We start from the raw sequence: 16,680 nt of genomic DNA, 5'->3' as shown, positions 1-16,680 counted from the left end.
ATACATAATGTGTATCTAATGAATGAAAATATATAAGTTTCAAGATCCAAGATCTCAGTAATAAGAATTTAGGACCATTCCATAGCAAACGTTACAGCTTTAACAGATCGAACATTTTGCTTAAAAACTCTTTACCAGAACTAAATAATATTCTTTAATATTATAAATTTCATTCGAAATAGATATTTTAAAGTAAATCTAGGGATTTTCCCTTTGATATTCCTTTGGTTACAGAATTACATCCACAACGAAACGTCTAGAATGTAAGATGAAGTCTCTTGATTTCAAAATAACTATTATACAAAAACAAAAATATAAAAACAATGCTTAAGCGTTCTATAATTCAAGCGAACTTTACTTAGCCTTCCTAATGATTAGAGAATTCATCATGCAATCGATCAGCTGTACATTGCCTGATCAATCTCTGTAATTTGTACTAAGAATATGGCCCTTTTCTTTGTGCACTTATAAGTGTAGGATGCAATCATTATGAATTACTGAAATGTTGACAATCTGGCAAGTTCAAAGTCAACTGAAAGCTTCAAAGACCTGCGCAAACATTCCATGGACTTTAAGAGGTTTTTTTTATAGGTATGTACATATAAGTCAAAGTGTCAAGAGATTTTAGAGAGAGAGAGTGGAGACCCGAACCTCAATGTAGATAGATTTCGCATGCCTAAAACATTTATTTTCCAGCATTCCAAACGATTTTGGAGATTTCTTAAGATCTCAAAAATATCCAACAAATCTGATCATTACATTTCGTAGCCCCTCTACACCTTTTTGGTACACACACAGACCCCAACACGTTCTTGCTGTCTTGTGACATTAACATTTGTCTACAATTTTGACATAATACCGGGCCAAAAGTTTTCCACACACGCACCACACATCAGACATACATTTTGATTTACAACCTCAATTACTCAGCCACCGTTTTGGGGCTGGCACCACAGAACAGAACCAAGACCACACCAGACCGCAGCACACCACACCAGAGGAGACCAGGCCAGACCATAGGAGAAGCGAGCATAGCACACTCCAGCCATCGAGCACAACACAACCATCGCCATCTTCTGGTGCTGGTCGAACCATTTACGGATCTGTCAATGCCAAGCGACCGAAAAAAGAATTCTTTTGCTGCGGCTTGCTTGGCGCTGTGCTGTGCTGTTCTGTGTATTATATATTTATTTATTTTGTATCGTTTAACTGCCGAAATAAACACGATCAAGGCTAACCACGAACACGGCGATGACAACACGGGCTGGAAAATATATTTAGGCACCCATAATTTCAGTTTCTCTTGCGAGATGCGATGCTTCTCGATTCGCCATGGCACGTTCTCTGACAGCGCGGATAACAAGTGCAGAGTCGGAGCTAAGGTAAAACATATTTATTTATGCAAATTTCTCGCTCGCCTGCCAAATGAAGAACATGTGGCTGAAGCTCTAATGTTAATGATGCTGGCCAACGTTGAGCAATGCAAATTCTGGTTTCTGGCATTTTCGGGGACAAGTTTCACGAAATTGGATTGCGTATACGCGATGTTAGCTGCCGGTTGGGTGGTGTATGTATAAAAAGGTAGAAGCATTTTTTTTGGCGACTTAAATAATGGATTCCCATTTCAGGGTTCCACGTTTGTGCACTTTCTGGGGATTCTGTAATGAAAAAACGTGGTTTAGGAATACGAAATGAATCTACACAAGGAAGTTAAGGCTTCCGGAAAGTTATTTGTCCCTTAGAAGAAAATTCCGAGTAAGCTGATGAATTTTTGTTGAAATTAACAAGATGGAGTTTTCAGAAACATTTCAAAAACTTGTAACAATAATAAAAAATACTTCTTTCTGCCCACTCAAATGGATCGTTGCAATACTTGTCTGGATTTTAATATAACATATTGTTCCGTTGGGATTTTTTGTCCAACCTTGTATAATCAGTTTTTAGCGTTAACTTTGGGTTATCAATAGGGAGGCAGTCACCTGAAGCGATTACCTCTGCTGCCTTTGCTCTGGCTGCTGCTGACGTTTGCTGCCAAAGTCATGTCATGTGAAATAATTGCAATTTGCAGCCAGCGAAGCAACACAACTATATGATGATGATGCGGCTTAGATGATGATGATGATGATGATGAGCTGCTGCTGTTCCATGGGGCGTATACAGAATATAGAATTTTGTGTACAGCTCTGCTCGATGATCTCACATGCACTCATTGCATGAAAGAGTCCAAAGCAAGCCAGCAAATTATCTCTCACACACAAACAGGCAGAGAGAAAGAGAGAGGAGCGGAGAGAGAGAGAGAGAGAGAGAGAGAGAGGGAATAGCCTTTGTCACTTTGAGCTTTACAAGCCCATTACATAACGCCGTAATGAAGCGTCAATCTGCGTCGCAGGTCCCAGAGCCACAACCCAGAGAACCAGCAACAGAGCGGCGTTGTGTGAACATTTCATGGTCACCCATACATCCAATACATCCCGCCCGCCGTGTGTGTGTATCTGTGTGAAGTAAATATTCGCATTGTAACCAAAGTGAAACAGAAACAAAGCAGAGATGAGAAGCGAAGAGCAGAGCAGAGCAGAGCAGAGAAAGAGAAGAAGAGCAGTGCAGAGAGTAGAGAGTAGAGAGAGAAAAAGAAGAGCAGCGCACGAAGTGAGTCAAACATTTTTTCACTGCACTGCGAACAGTTTGCATAGTTGAAAGTTGTTTCAATGGCATTAACTATATCCCCAAAATAGATGAGAGTCAGTGGAAGCACAAAATAAGGACGAGCGAGAGTGAGGCAGTGCCGAAGATTTACTACCCTTGCAGATCCATCTTTGGATAAAGTCATCCATTTGCGATTTAATTTAACTGCGAACTGTAAGCTGTAAGATATGGTCATCCGATAGCCATGAAATATACTTTTTTCCACAAGGACGTACTTACTATTCGACCGACTTTTTGTTGTGAAAGAGTGCAGGCTCAAAAGTGTGCTGATATAAGGGTAAAAGGGGTGATATAGTAGCAAAAAAGGGCCACAAGAAGGGACATGGAGCTGAAACTGCTGCGGGGTTAAAAAATAGTGTAAGAAGGGACGGCGAGAATTCTGCAGTGTAATAATGCAATTGGCTTTTAGCTGCAGGTCTGCAGCCTCTCCGCTCCCATATTTTCCACCCATAGCTTATGGTTGCGGCATGATGAGGGCTTCAAGAGCTGCAACTTTTTGCTGCATTTTTGTTGCAATTTTTGTATTTAAGTTTTTTCCTTCTGTTTGTATTTTATAGATTTTCTGTTTGAAGCCAACTCTGGTTTAAGCTTTTTTTTAAGTTAATTCCTTGAAGCTGTTGACAGCGTAACGAATATTAATGACAGATGCTCTGGCAATGCCATTGTGTAAAGAGCGCAAAATAGAGAAATAGACAGGGCTGGATTATCGTATTTAATGTGAGAAGGTAAAGAGCTGATGACGAAAAACTAAAAAAAATAAAAGTTTAAATAGTTTAAAGAGTTTCCATGCTGGAAAATGTTTCTATAAAGTCAGAAATGGTTCGTAGAAAGTGCAGAAATATATTTTTATAGACAAATGGCTTTGTAATCTTACAGAATACAATAAATTATACAAATGTTACTACTGCTCTCAGCTTTCCGGTTAAAGTAAGAATATATGTAAATAGTAGATACATTTTTCAGACTGTAGATCATATAGGAAATACAGGAATTCATATGCAATCATTTTTATCAACCAAAAAAAAAAAAACAGACAATGGAAATAGCCCAATAATTTACACAATTCTTTGGCCTGAATTTTGTGTGGCAGTATGTGGAAAATGGAAAATGGTTTCTCTTGGAATAGAGACAAAAATGTTTATTTTATGCCCAGACATTTAATATTCCCTCATGGAGAACTTTAGTTTCCACAATTTAAATGGAAATGCATTTGGAGTGGCTATTGTTTTTAGCTGGAACATAAGCAAATCATAGGGTGCCAGGGTGCGGATGAGTAACGTGAGTCCTATGTACATATGCATGTGCACGGTTCTCGTTGTATCTTGCTATGCATTTCTTTTGTGTGGTTTTTTAACTGGAAAAAAACTTGAGTCATCTTTTGGCCTGGCATAGAATCTGCGCAGCTTCCAATTACCACTAGAAACGAAAACAAAACAAACTTTTGGATTAGTCACCTAGGGCAGGGCCTGGCTTGGCATGGCCTGGCTTCCGATACGTATACGTAATATTGGCATAACAATTTGAAATGCATTTTGCACCGCGTGTCGTGAGAACCATTCGGAATGAAATGCACCTGACTGGGCACTGCTTGGATTCTATAATTTATAATTACAGATGGCCACACGCCCTTTTCCCTGCGACTCTCTCTGGCCCGGTCGCTTCCCTCATGCGTCGCTCTGTCTCTGTCGCTGACTGTTTGATTTATTTAGCTTTTTTATTAGTGCATTGGCAAGTTAGACCCGTTTCTGGTTGTGTCAAATGCAACCTTGAACTTGATATTAGATACGTTCCGAGCTTGTGTGAGAGAAATATTTATGAAGTTCTCCTAACCGGTTTCGACCAGGCCCACGCCCAGGCAAGGGCAATGGCAATGGCAATGAAATCTCTCAGACCCTCGTGTCGTCTCATCATTTAACGAGTACACTTGTTAGGAGGTACAGCATTTAGACTGCATATCAACAGTTAGAACTGGTGCAAAAACTAATAAGAATTTCACTTCTACTTGTATAAAATATTTTGCACAGAATTTATACTTGTGTCCACACAGCCTCGACCCCAAGCAGGCCTTTCTCGCCATTCCCTCGCCTTGGCAAAGTCATCAAAATTTAATTTAAAGATACTTTTGGCAGTCTATATGGCCTGACTTATCTTTTTGGGTTGCCTCTTCACTTTTTGGGGTTGACTCACATCACGAAAGAAGAGAAAAAGAATGTCAAATATTTGCTAGTTATGTGCGTTTAGCCAAAGTAAACAATCAACCATCTAATCCCCACCCACAGGCCCACTCTATGTTTATGTTTGTGTGTGGGTGCACAAATATGTAAATCAATGTGGGTCGTCTCTAATATCAAGGGCTCCAAGAGGTGGTTGAGGGTGAGAAAAAGCAGGAGGGCAGGGCGGAGCAGTCTCTCGCTCAAGTGGTTGGCAAGATATGTACATATATAAATTGTGTGACAACCAAGGAGGCCCCGCCACCCACCACCCAACACACATCACACATCCTCCCTGGTCCCACCTCAATCCCACTCGATGTGGCCTCTGGGGAGCGTCGTCATATGGAAAATAATTTTACGGGCCACGCATTGCCATGTCAACGTAAAGTTTAAGTGAAATAATTGCACATTAAAATGCATTAAGCAGACAGCCAAGTCCCAGCACAGCCCAAGTATACCGGGGGAAAGATGTTGAATATTTTTTAGAATTTCAAGTAAACGGGAAGATACGCTTCAAATGCTGAAATAAAACAGCCATTCTCTGGGGATTCATTTGGATTGGCTAAGGAGCGTTGAATATTATTATATCTTCCACTCGTTTTCATTCATATAATATATCCAACACACTTTTCCCTATTTCTTCTTTATCATAATCGCACTCAAACTTTTCTTTCTTATAGGGTAGACCCAAAGAAATTTCAATAAAAAACTGCATGCTATAGGAGAACATACTTATATGGATGATCTATATGATGTATATGTATGTGCATACGGCCACTGAGGGGTGGCCTACAATAAATTTCATCCAAATTACGTTTTCATGCCGTTGGCGTGCAATTTTCATTTAATTGAGGCTTATTGCGGTCTTTGGGGTGGGTGGTTTTTTTTTTGTTGTTGCTGCTGCGCTGGCCAGTTCTCCAGCTGGCCGACGAGCTGGCGGACAGCCTGTCCGCTTGCCTTGGGCGGTCGTTGGCGCAACAGATGCGCCCGCATTTCAAAGAACAATACAAAAATTAATCATTAAAGACTTTGAGGATGAGCACGATGATGATGATGATGACTTCGAGACGACGTTGACATCGAGAGGTAGCATAAAGAACCAATACATATGTATATTGCTCTCATCTCAACTGTACTCGTACAGTATATGGCTTGTATCTGTCAGATGGGATTTTTGTGTGTGGGGCAGCATTGTTTATTAACCTGAACGCTGCTTTACTGTTTGATATATAACATTGAGCGAGAGCTACAATTAAGAGAGCGAGGGAAAAAAGCGTCGACAGCGGTGATGGCAGAGGAAGGGACGAGTGACAGCGCATTGCCACCGTAAAAATCCGTTCAATGTCAAATTTGATGGAAAATGCACTTCACAGCACATTTTCGCTACACATTCATACACACTTAGAAAGTATTTTCCCCTTTTTCCGATTTGATTTCCGCATTGTATTTTCTTTGTGACAAGTTCTGAATGGTTGACTGAACCTGCGAGGCTGGCACTGAAAATATTTCTGGGAATACTACTCGTCGCGTAGTTCATGAACTCTTGATAACGCTTGAAATACAATCAACAAACATTCAAATAATACGTTAAATATATTCCAAAAATACTTGTCACACATTTGATTAAGAAGGAAAAGCCTCCAGAAAAGTTTTCAAATATCAAGAGCACACGGCATGAATCGAAATAAACAAAATGCCATGACAATGACCTCCTAAGCAGATAAATAGAGCTGCTCTTCCCCCATTGCTGCTCCATTAGCCACTGCACGAAATGAGCGCAAACACTTTTTTCAGCAAACCCAAAATCCATATAAACAGAGAGCGAGAAAAGAGAGAAGAGAGAGTCTAGAACAAATAAAATATATATGTGCAAACAAATAAAGAGTAAACAAATATGTCTGTATAGCTACAACATTTTGGACGAAAGATAATGAAATAAAAACAAGTTCACTGCACGGAAGTTGGGAAAAAAATAATACTATTAGCAAGCGGTGGGGGGAGGAACTCGCTCGGAGACAGCGAACATCGAAATAGAAATATCACAAGAAACAGCAAAGAATAATTCTAATTAAAATACTATAATACAAAAACATTTTCCATACGTCATCGTTTCAGTTGGGGGAATGTACGGGCAAGGTAGGCCGACAGGAATGATTAATTGAAGATTTTTGTAGGCAATTGGGGCAAAAGTGTGAATAGAGAAACGGATAGAAAACAAACGAAAACGCAAAAGGAAACAGGCAAAAGCATAGATAGACTTTAAGCGTTTCGAGAGCAAATGAACATACATAAACCAATGAGTGATGGATTAGATCTTAAGAATGAATGCTTACAAGAATTGATGCTGGAAGATGAGAAATTTTAAGATGAAAACATTCACAAAACGAAATATTGGAAAATATAAATAAATGCAAGTGAATGAGTGGAACTAAATTAAGATAAATAAGTGTAAGTTACATAGAATAAAATCCGATAAATATAACCAAAATAGTAATTACATTTTTAGTTTATTACAGAGGTCAATGATCCCAACCATATCGATAGAAACAAAAAGTGATACAAATACAAGATTCACAACAATTTCAAAGAACATTGACGTTAGCCCATTAAAGCTGAAATCATTCAAGTATCTGTGGAACACACATCTGATGGATAGCCCACAATCAGATGGTCATTAGTTTTACCCACGCCAAACGCATTTTCTCTTTGGTCGCCCTTTCATCCCCAGTGCACTTACAGACTGAAAATTAATTTCGATTTACTTGGAGTTTCTGTTTTCTTCTTTTTTTTTGGTAATTTTTGAAACCTGCTTAACCCACGAGCAGCAGGAGAGTGCGGTGCAGCAGAAGTTGCCGAAAAAAGTGCGAGATGCGAGATGCGAGGCTTCGGGCTTGATATACATTTTATGGACATCATCGTTAAAGTAATCAGCAGTAACAGCCAGAATCATCAGCTACAAAAAAGAGAAGACAAGGCATCGCAGCCAGCGAAATAAAGTTAAAAGACTTTTAACCAAATTCAAGGTCAACTTCGTTTCAATAAATTGCAAACGGAATGGTGAAGGAAAAAAAAATGTTGTGGGCAGAGCGGCCACAGAGACAGATACAGATGGCAGAGGGGGAGAACTCAGAAGACTGGCATGACGCAAATGAGGGGAGATATAAAAAAGAAGAGTCAGCGGCTTACCTGTAACTGAAACAATCTTCCCGTAAGCTCCTCATCTTCACGGAGGCCGAATCCGAATCCGAAGCCGAAGCCGAAACCGAATCCGCATCCCCAGCCACGAAATTTCAAGCGAATTTTTAGCGTGTTAATAAAGACTGTCGAAAATTTAAAGAATGGCTTTGATAAAGCACAACAGCAACAACAGAAAAAGAAGAACAACTGGTATAATAAATGCCTCGGATCTCTGCCCCTCTCTCGCGGTCCACTCCACTCCAACGCAACGATATATAATATAATAAAAAATGCAATTTTATTTTGTTTAGCCCGAAAGAGCCGCAACACAAAAGTTTATGCACACTTAGATATATTCCTTTCGGATTTGTCACAATCAAAGGCCACATAAAAAAGGAGCAAATTGCCGAAACAGAGATCCGTACCATTAAAAAGGAACATCAAATGCTGCCAGACACCGAGATGAGCTGACTCTGGCAGACACATAAAGGTTATGGCTCTGTTAGAAAGAGGAACATTATTCGAAGGTTCTGCAGTGGGCCACAAACTTTTTCAATAAGAAGTGTTAGTATTGTTTCTATTTATAGAAGAAGAGTGCAAACAAGATTTTGATGATGCATTTTGGAAACTGTTAAAGAATCTAATTAAGAGCTAAGAATAGGGAAAATATCTGCAGTCCCAAAAAACTCAACCTTTCTACAACAGAAAAAAAACCGCAAAAGTATATATAAGTATTTCCAGCATTCATTTAAACTCTGCGCTTAATTTGTTTATTTTACCTGTTAACCAATTTATTTCTGATAAATTGTTTATGTGTCGTTGGCACAGCACAGGCCAGCACGGGTCTGGTCTGGTCTGGTATGGTCGGTTCTCTCCGCTGATGTCTCTCCTGCGGCTGTGGCTGCGGCTTTTGTTTGCACATTTTAAATGAGTTCCCTCCAGCCCATGTACGAGCAGTTTAAGTTCAATCAACTTTGCACCGCAACCAAAACAGCCAAAAGCAGCCACCACAACAATTGATTAATTAATGAATTATTTATTGAACATGCAGTAATCAAAGATGTGTTTTTTCCCCGCAACCAATCATGTCTTAGCATTTCACGTTTTTGCATTAGTCAAGAATTAGTGTAGACATTTTTGTAAAAACAAGAAAACACCAACAAAAAAAAAGGGAATTTTGGAATTGGAATTCTAAGAACCAAACAACTGCAGACTTATTTGCTTTTTGTTCATTTTGTTACATACAATACAAAACCCAACGACTTTAAGTTATCTTGAGGCTGAAAAAGTTGCACACAAAAGATATCTTTCACGGCATTTTACAGCGTCTGCTGCGATGCTGACTAGAACCAAGTATGTATGTACATGAAATAAGTATATTGTGTGCTTGCGTATGCGAATTTATTGTATATTTGTCGAGCTGTAGAACATCTAAACATTTGCACTTCGCACACTTGTTAGAACCCGAACAAGACACGGAACCAAGAGCAGGGAGGCAGAGCGTCGAAAGAGAGGAGTGGAGCCCAGCTGCATGGTTTATCGCAGCAGCAGCAGCAGCAGCTTGAGCTTGAGCAGCTCCTCCGCTATGCACTCGAATGCCCTTCATGACAAGCCAGCCTCTGCCACCACCCTTTCGTTAGACTTTTCGCTTGAACTGTGTCAATGGCCTTGAAATTGTTTTGCGCCTTAGTTGTTCTTTCTTTTGTCGCCGTCGCCGTCGCCATCGCCATCGTCGACGTTGTGGCGGTTGTTGTTGTTGAGATTAGTGGAATTATTGCACTTGCTTAGATCTGGCTGAGCCCACAAGGAAATGCATATAGACGAGTACATCTGTAGATTTGAATACACTTACAAAGAGTCTTATACTAAGTTTCAATCAGAAAGCAACACCGACCCGACGCTCTACTTTTGCGTGTCTTAAAGACACTTTAAACAACTCGAACATAATTAATTTAACTCCGAACATAACAATTGTGTTTCCAAACTGTAAGGGTACATCCTCTTCGGTGCATTAAAGATCTTCGCGGTTGCAATTCTTCTTGATTTGTGTGTTGCACTTACAGCTCTTAGACACAGTGCGTACAATTAATCTGCGGGCTATGTTCTTCTACTTATATTATTTATTGTTCCAATAAAATTGCGTCATAGTCTCTTTGGATTATCGAAGCGAGACCTGCATGTGGAGATGCCATTAGAGGTTGATCTCTCAGCACCCATTCCTCTCCACAAAGCAGGAAGTGCGCGCCATTCGATTCTTTCCAGTGTTTCCTCTGCCTCGCTCTGTGTGGTTTTTCATTGAAGCGTTTTTTATTGTTGTTGTTTTCGTTTTTGTTTTTGTTGTTGTAGTTTTGTGGAACAGGAAAAGCGATTGCGCCCCAAGGTCAGCAAAAGCCAACCGCATTATTCTTCTTGTTGCTTTGCTGCTGCTGCTAATAATTTACAACTGCGATGATCCCCAGAGATGCTGGCTAATGATAATGATGTCTGGGTGTACTTTTTCCATTGGTTTTTGCTTGTGCACACAGCAGCTAATAGCAGCAGAAAGATTCGATTGAATTAAATGCGAGAAAAAAATAACCTAGAATTTAATGAAAGAGCAGGGGCAATACGGAAAGAAAGATACAACGTGAAGGGTTATATTTAAAGGTTTTTTGAAGATAGATTGACTTAGAAACTTAACCACAATTTACGATAAATATAAGAAAACTTCTTCAAACAAAAGCTACAAAAAAGGTTCGAAAAATTGTTCCAGCTTGAGCAAACAAAGATCACTTCAGATTCACAAGGTCTAAAGACAAGTCCAGCCAGGGCAGGCCAACTCCAAGTAGACTTATGGCCCTGCCCCAGCTTGATGACTTCACTGAACCCACGACACCTCCAAGTTGGGTCATAAAATAAAAACACTTCCAAAGTGCAGCAACAGCAGCTGAAACAAGACTTTAAGACCGAACAAGTGTTAATTTGTGGCCACATCAGAGCCCAGAGCTCTCTTTGAACCCGGTCAACCCCTAAGCACAACAAAAAAAAACCCCCCAGAAACCCTCAAGTACCAGAGCAAGTGCAACTCTGAAGCAAAAGCCAGTACAAATAACAACAAAAACAACAGCAAACATTAAGAGATTAATACGAGACAAGTAAATGCAAAATACCAACCATAAACAAGTCGGGAATAAGTGCGAGTACGAGTACGAGTAACCGTACGATAAAGAGCAAAACAAAATTTATAAAGCTCATACCCGTACTCGTGCTCGTGCTCGTGCTCGGACAAGTGAAGTCTGATAATTGTTTGCTTTTATTTTGTTCTTTTCGGAGCTGAGGCAATTAGGCCTGCCATTATTTATGTGTGAGGCTGAGAGGCACAACAAAACTTGAACTTCAGCCTGTCGGCACCTTGAGGCTGGCTGTGTGTGATACGAGTAAGTATATCTGGTAATTGCCGACATCAATTGCATTATGCATTACTCATACGCAGCATTGTCGCTCGTCTCCTCCGACTGTTACTGTGACTGCTGTGTGGTTAGCCTTAGGCCACAGCCAAGACGAGATCGAGAAAAGCTAATGCTCAATCGCGTGACATTGTAAGAAAATGCAGTTGCACTTGATGCTGCCAACTAAAGATGCGAGATGGGATGAGATGACATGAGAGGAAAGCGTTTAGCTTCAGTCAAATGATTTTCGAATACCCGGCAATAGTGGAGGGTTTGGGTGTATTGAGCTCATGGGGATACATGTAACAGAAATAACTGTCAACATTTCATCTCACACTCTTACTTTATTATATAATTTCCACATCCTTTAGCATAGGATACATCAGATTGTGGGGTATCCTTTAGTCGAAATATCAAACTTAAACGTTCTTCCATGATGTGTTTTTCGTTTTAGTGTAAGATTTCCAGTTAACCATGAAACGGGACACAGCTGCCTGGCTGGTCTCTGAGCTAGCCTCTCCCATGGTCGCGTTTTTGAACCATTTTTGCCCAGAGAGGGAGAGCGAGACTTTGACATTCGAATATCTTCGGGGCCAAAACCCGTTGTGCAACATTTGGCCAGACGATGATGATGCAGCAGCAGCAGCCCAACCTTGACCTGGTTCTACTTCTAGCCTTAGCCTGGCTTAGAGACCAGTCGACTTCTAACCTCCATTCGTGCTTGATTAGCCTTTAACGATTGGCTCAACTTTCAGACAGACACAGATTTTAATTAGCATTTCCGCACGTTCGCCCATTTAGCTGTTGTCAATGAGGATTGCCCTATCCTGGGCCAATCTATTTAAGCCAAAAGTGGGAGAAAGTGGAGGAGAGTCAAGGAAGGAGGAACAGTTGCGCCTTGAGCTTGAGCTCGAGAGAAACCTAATTAAAAGTGTTCCTTGAACTTGCCGCCTGAAAGGCTTCAACATGGATTAATGCCTCGGGTTGCCGGCACCGAGTTAACACTTTAAGTCCTCCATCAGCAAGTCTGTAAGTTGCTCGAGGGCTCCGCTTCCTGGTAAAATGAGGGTGGGGCCAAAGACGAAGACGTCAAGATGCAAAAGTTTTCAATTAGACAATTTTCTCATTTACATTTCAAATGAATTTGTTGCGCCACTTGCCTCTGAGTTGTGCGTATCTTAATTGGTTTTTATGGGCGCACTTTTGGTCAGCGAATGAATTTTTGTTGTTACTTACACAAGAGATACTTGATATTATATCTAACAGAAAGTAAATATACTCGTATTTACATTTTCCTATTAATCTTCGTTTAAGATTTAATTAATCAAAGGAGATTTTGGCAGGAATGTTCTGGGAATAAATGGAAAATTGCAATTTTAATTAAAATTATTGTTGCTCAACCAGTGAAAAATATGTTTGAAATAGATTTGGGTCTCTTAATATATTCATTTAAAATTTATATTAAAGTAAATTCTATTTACTTTCTTTATTTGCTTCTGTTTCTATGCCTTTTTATTCTCTATAAATTGTATTTTGTATAAAAGAGATAATAGATGGACATTAAAAATAAATACGGAAGAATGTTCACCAAAAAAACTTCTTCCAGGAGGACTCTACTCACCCTAGTTGCCTTGTTATTCTAAGACCACCTTTAACCACCCTTTTCTCGTCTCAGTTACCTCAGCCAACTGTTGCTTGCCTCAAGTGCGGCGGGTTGCCATGACACTCAACCGACAACAAACAGAAGTAGCCATGGCAACACGCGTCCAAAGACCAAAACAAAAGGTTAGCCGCTGAAAATTGACATTAGTTGGCGAAGTCTTGAAGAAAAATGCTGCATCAGGGAATTATACTGCGCGAGGGACATGTCACCCGTACCATTTACAATCTGGCAAGTCCTTCAAAATATTAATTACGAATGCCTTATAATGTCAGAGCTGCTACAGATCAAAGACAAACGCTATGAGGATGTGATTGAGTGTATAACTAGTATTGGGGAGGCAGCCAATACAAGAGCGGGTCTGTCCACCTTGGGGCACTGTTACTATCACGCCCAGAAGTACGAGGAGGCGGCCAGCTGCTACGAGCAGCTCTGCCAGCTGGTGCCCAAGGAAGCCAAGTACAGGTAGGATTATCTTTCAAAAGAGGAATCTTCTCTCAAACAGAAGAATATTCCCTTCAGATTCTACTACGCTCAGTCACTCTACCAGGCTGGCATCTTTGCGGAGGCATTGAGAGTCCTCAAGCAAATCAGTGACCAGGAGGAAGAGCTCCGGGAGCACTGCCTGCAGCTGCAGAGCGCCATTCTGTACTCGAGCGAGGACTATGCCGGGGCCCAGAGTTTGCTCAATCAGCGTGCGGGAGGCACTGCGGATACCCTCAACGATGAGGGATGCCTGCTCTATCAGGCGGATCAGCACGAATCGGCAGTTCAGCGATTCCAGGCCGCACTCCAGGTGGGCGGCTTTAATCCGCTGGTGGCCTACAATGTGGCGTTGGCCCACTTTCAGCGCAAGCAGCGGGCCCAGGCACTGGACTACACCTCGGAGATTGTGGAGCGGGGAATGCGCAACCATCCGGAGCTAGGGATTGGCGCCCAGGTGGACACCGATGGCAGTGCGCGCAGTGTGGGCAATCCCATAACGATGGCCTTGTCTGGCATAACCCAAGCTCTCAATCTGAAGGCGGCACTGGAATATCAGGATGGCAACGAAGAGGCAGCGCGGGACGCCCTGCTAGACCTGCCACCTCGGGCCGAAAGCGAACTTGATCCAGTAACGCTTCACAATATGGCCCTCACCGATGCCCAGGGCCCTGTGGCGGGTCTCCGGAAGCTGGCCTTCCTCCTCCAGCTGGGAGCTCCCTCCTGTCCCAAGGAGACCTTCGCCAACATCCTGCTCATCTGCTGTCGGCACGAGCTCTACGAGACAGCCGCGGATATTCTGGCAGAGCACACCGATCTCACCTACAAGTATCTGTCGCAGTATCTGTACGAACTGCTGGATGCCTTGATCACAGCCCAGACCAGCGTCGAACTGGCGGAGAAGAAGCTGGGAACACTGGCCTCCAGTCTGGCTGGGAAGCTGCGCAGCCTGGCCGCCAAGGTGCAGGATGTGCGGGCCACCAATGAGCAGCAGACCCTGAGGGATGCACTCAAGGACTACGAACAGGCATTGGAACTGTAAGTAAAATATTTTTTAAAGATATTTAACCCATTCTTCAATGCCTAATACGATACATTTGATGAAAGTTATCTACCGGTGGTCATGGCACGTGCCTGGATCTCCTGGCGCGACGATGACTTCGTTGGAGCGGAACGTGAGTTCCACTCGAGTGCCGAGTTCTGTTCAGAGAATGCCGTCTGGCGTCTGAATGCGGGCCATGTGCTCTTCATGCAGGGCGACAAATACAACGAGGCGGCAGCCTTCTACGAACCAATTGTGCGACAACACTCTGATGATGTGAGTTTGATTCCTAAGTCTCCAGTAAATTCAAATTTCTAAGAATTATGTGTTATCTCCCCGCCATTCCAGATCATGTCTGTCTCAGCTGCTGTGCTGGCCAATCTCTGTGTATCGTACATCATGACCTTTCAGAACGAGGAGGCCGAGGAGCTGATGCGCAAAGTGGAGAAGGCTGAGGAGCTCAAGGGCAACCTGGGCAAGCAGTACCATCATCTGTGCATTGTCAATCTGGTTGTGGGCACCCTCTACTGCGCTAAATCCAACTACGAGTTCGGCCTGACACGGATTGCCCATGCCCTGGAGGGTGGTGCTGGGGGCAGACTCTATGCGGACACCTGGCTCCATGTGAAACGCTGCATCCTTGGCCTGCTCACGGGCATGGCCAAGCAGAACATTATCCTGCCCTACACTGCTGTGCAGGAAGTACTCAGCTTCCTCAGATCCTGTGAGGCTTATGGCCTGTTTACACCGGCTAATATTTTCACGGCCACGGAGCAGGTGCCCGAGGAGCCGCTGACCATTGGACTGGAGGCCCGGAAATTGCGTTTGTTGTTGCTCAAACTCAGCGAGTATGAAAATTGTTGAATTTTCACTGGAAATCCCACTGAGAATTTCTGTTTTGTGTAAAGAAAATGAACATTTTTGCATATTTTGGTATTGAAATGCATTATAAAAGAGAAATTTAATGGACAGAAATTGATATTTTGATATTTATAAACAAATTTCTAATTTATATTTACCAGAAGCAACTTTTTCGCTCAGTGTAAGCATTGGTTATATTTTCATCAATGAAATTTGTGCGATGAAAGCCTCACACCAGCTCCTTCTCTTTCAATTTCCATCTCCTTCGTTTCTCCTTCCATTTCCTTATTATTTTCCCACACCGAACATTTCACGGAAATCCTTCAAAAAGGACAACAACAGCCAAAAATAGCTCCCCCACCAAAATCACCACAGGGCTCAACTTGTCTTAGCTCTGTGACAGCTGGAAATCCAAAAGACTTATAAGCAAAATTCAGAGCGCATGAAGTGATAAATATAAATTACCAGTGAAAGAGCAGAGAAATCAGTCATAAATCACATTAATGACAGATTTTCATCAGAGCAGGGCAGGGCAGGGCAGGGCAGGTTCCCGGCCAAGTAGGAAGTGGATTGTCTATCAATCTATTGAAAAGAAAGAACCTGTAAGACACGTGCTTTTCCTATGGAAAAGTGTACCGAGTTCTCCTCTGGTCTGCCCCTCACGGTTCTGCTCGGCGAGCACGTGAGCACTCACGCGTTCGATTTGACAACGTGTTTATGTCGCAGCTCAATTTCCCATTGACAGCATCATCATCATCATCATCATCATCATCATCACCATCGTCATAGTCATCCATGGGGCAGCAAAATAGAAAAATGGCGACAACAAAAACGCCTAACAAGCACTTTAAGCTGGCTCGTGGCATGCCACGCATTCAGCGGCAGGCATCCTCATGCACAGCCAGCAGCATCCTCAGCCCCATCATCATCAGCATTGATGTTGTCATTATACTCATCGACATCCTCCTTGTCATTACGCATACGACGCATACGAAAGAAAAAAAAAGGAGGGAAATATGTACATACACAACATGAAAACACTTGTCATTAACGCAAACAGACAGAAACAGTCTTCCCCACTCGCTTACAAACATACACAGAGAGTAACTCACA

The 16,680-nt window shown here is 42.0% G+C and overlaps 1 protein-coding gene across 1 annotated transcript; it reads left to right on the top strand.

The window, feature by feature from the left end:
- The first annotated feature begins 13,214 nt into the window (after positions 1-13,214).
- Positions 13,215-15,579, top strand: LOC117584027 (tetratricopeptide repeat protein 30 homolog). Its single transcript, XM_034272764.1, has 5 exons — positions 13,215-13,412; positions 13,468-13,646; positions 13,704-14,702; positions 14,772-14,982; positions 15,055-15,579. Exons 1-5 carry the CDS (start codon positions 13,353-13,355, stop codon positions 15,568-15,570), a joined length of 1,965 nt encoding a protein of 654 aa, XP_034128655.1. The 5' UTR covers positions 13,215-13,352; the 3' UTR covers positions 15,571-15,579.
- The last annotated feature ends 1,101 nt before the right edge of the window (positions 15,580-16,680 follow it).

The sequence above is a fragment of the Drosophila guanche genome, unplaced genomic scaffold (genome assembly GCF_900245975.1).
Source record: "Drosophila guanche unplaced genomic scaffold, DGUA_6, whole genome shotgun sequence".
Classification (NCBI taxonomy): domain Eukaryota; kingdom Metazoa; phylum Arthropoda; class Insecta; order Diptera; family Drosophilidae; genus Drosophila; species Drosophila guanche.
This window is presented reverse-complemented; position numbering and strand designations above follow the sequence as displayed.

Bases quoted from the DNA above. Each gene is read 5' to 3' on its own strand.
- LOC117584027 (XM_034272764.1), top strand. From the start codon at position 13,353: ATGCTGCATCAGGGAATTATACTGCGCGAGGGACATGTCACCCGTACC. The intron at 13,413-13,467 runs GCAAGTCCTTCA...GAGCTGCTACAG, and splicing joins CCCGTACCATTTACAATCTG to ATCAAAGACAAACGCTATGA. The intron at 14,703-14,771 runs GTAAGTAAAATA...ATTTGATGAAAG, and splicing joins TACGAACAGGCATTGGAACT to TTATCTACCGGTGGTCATGG.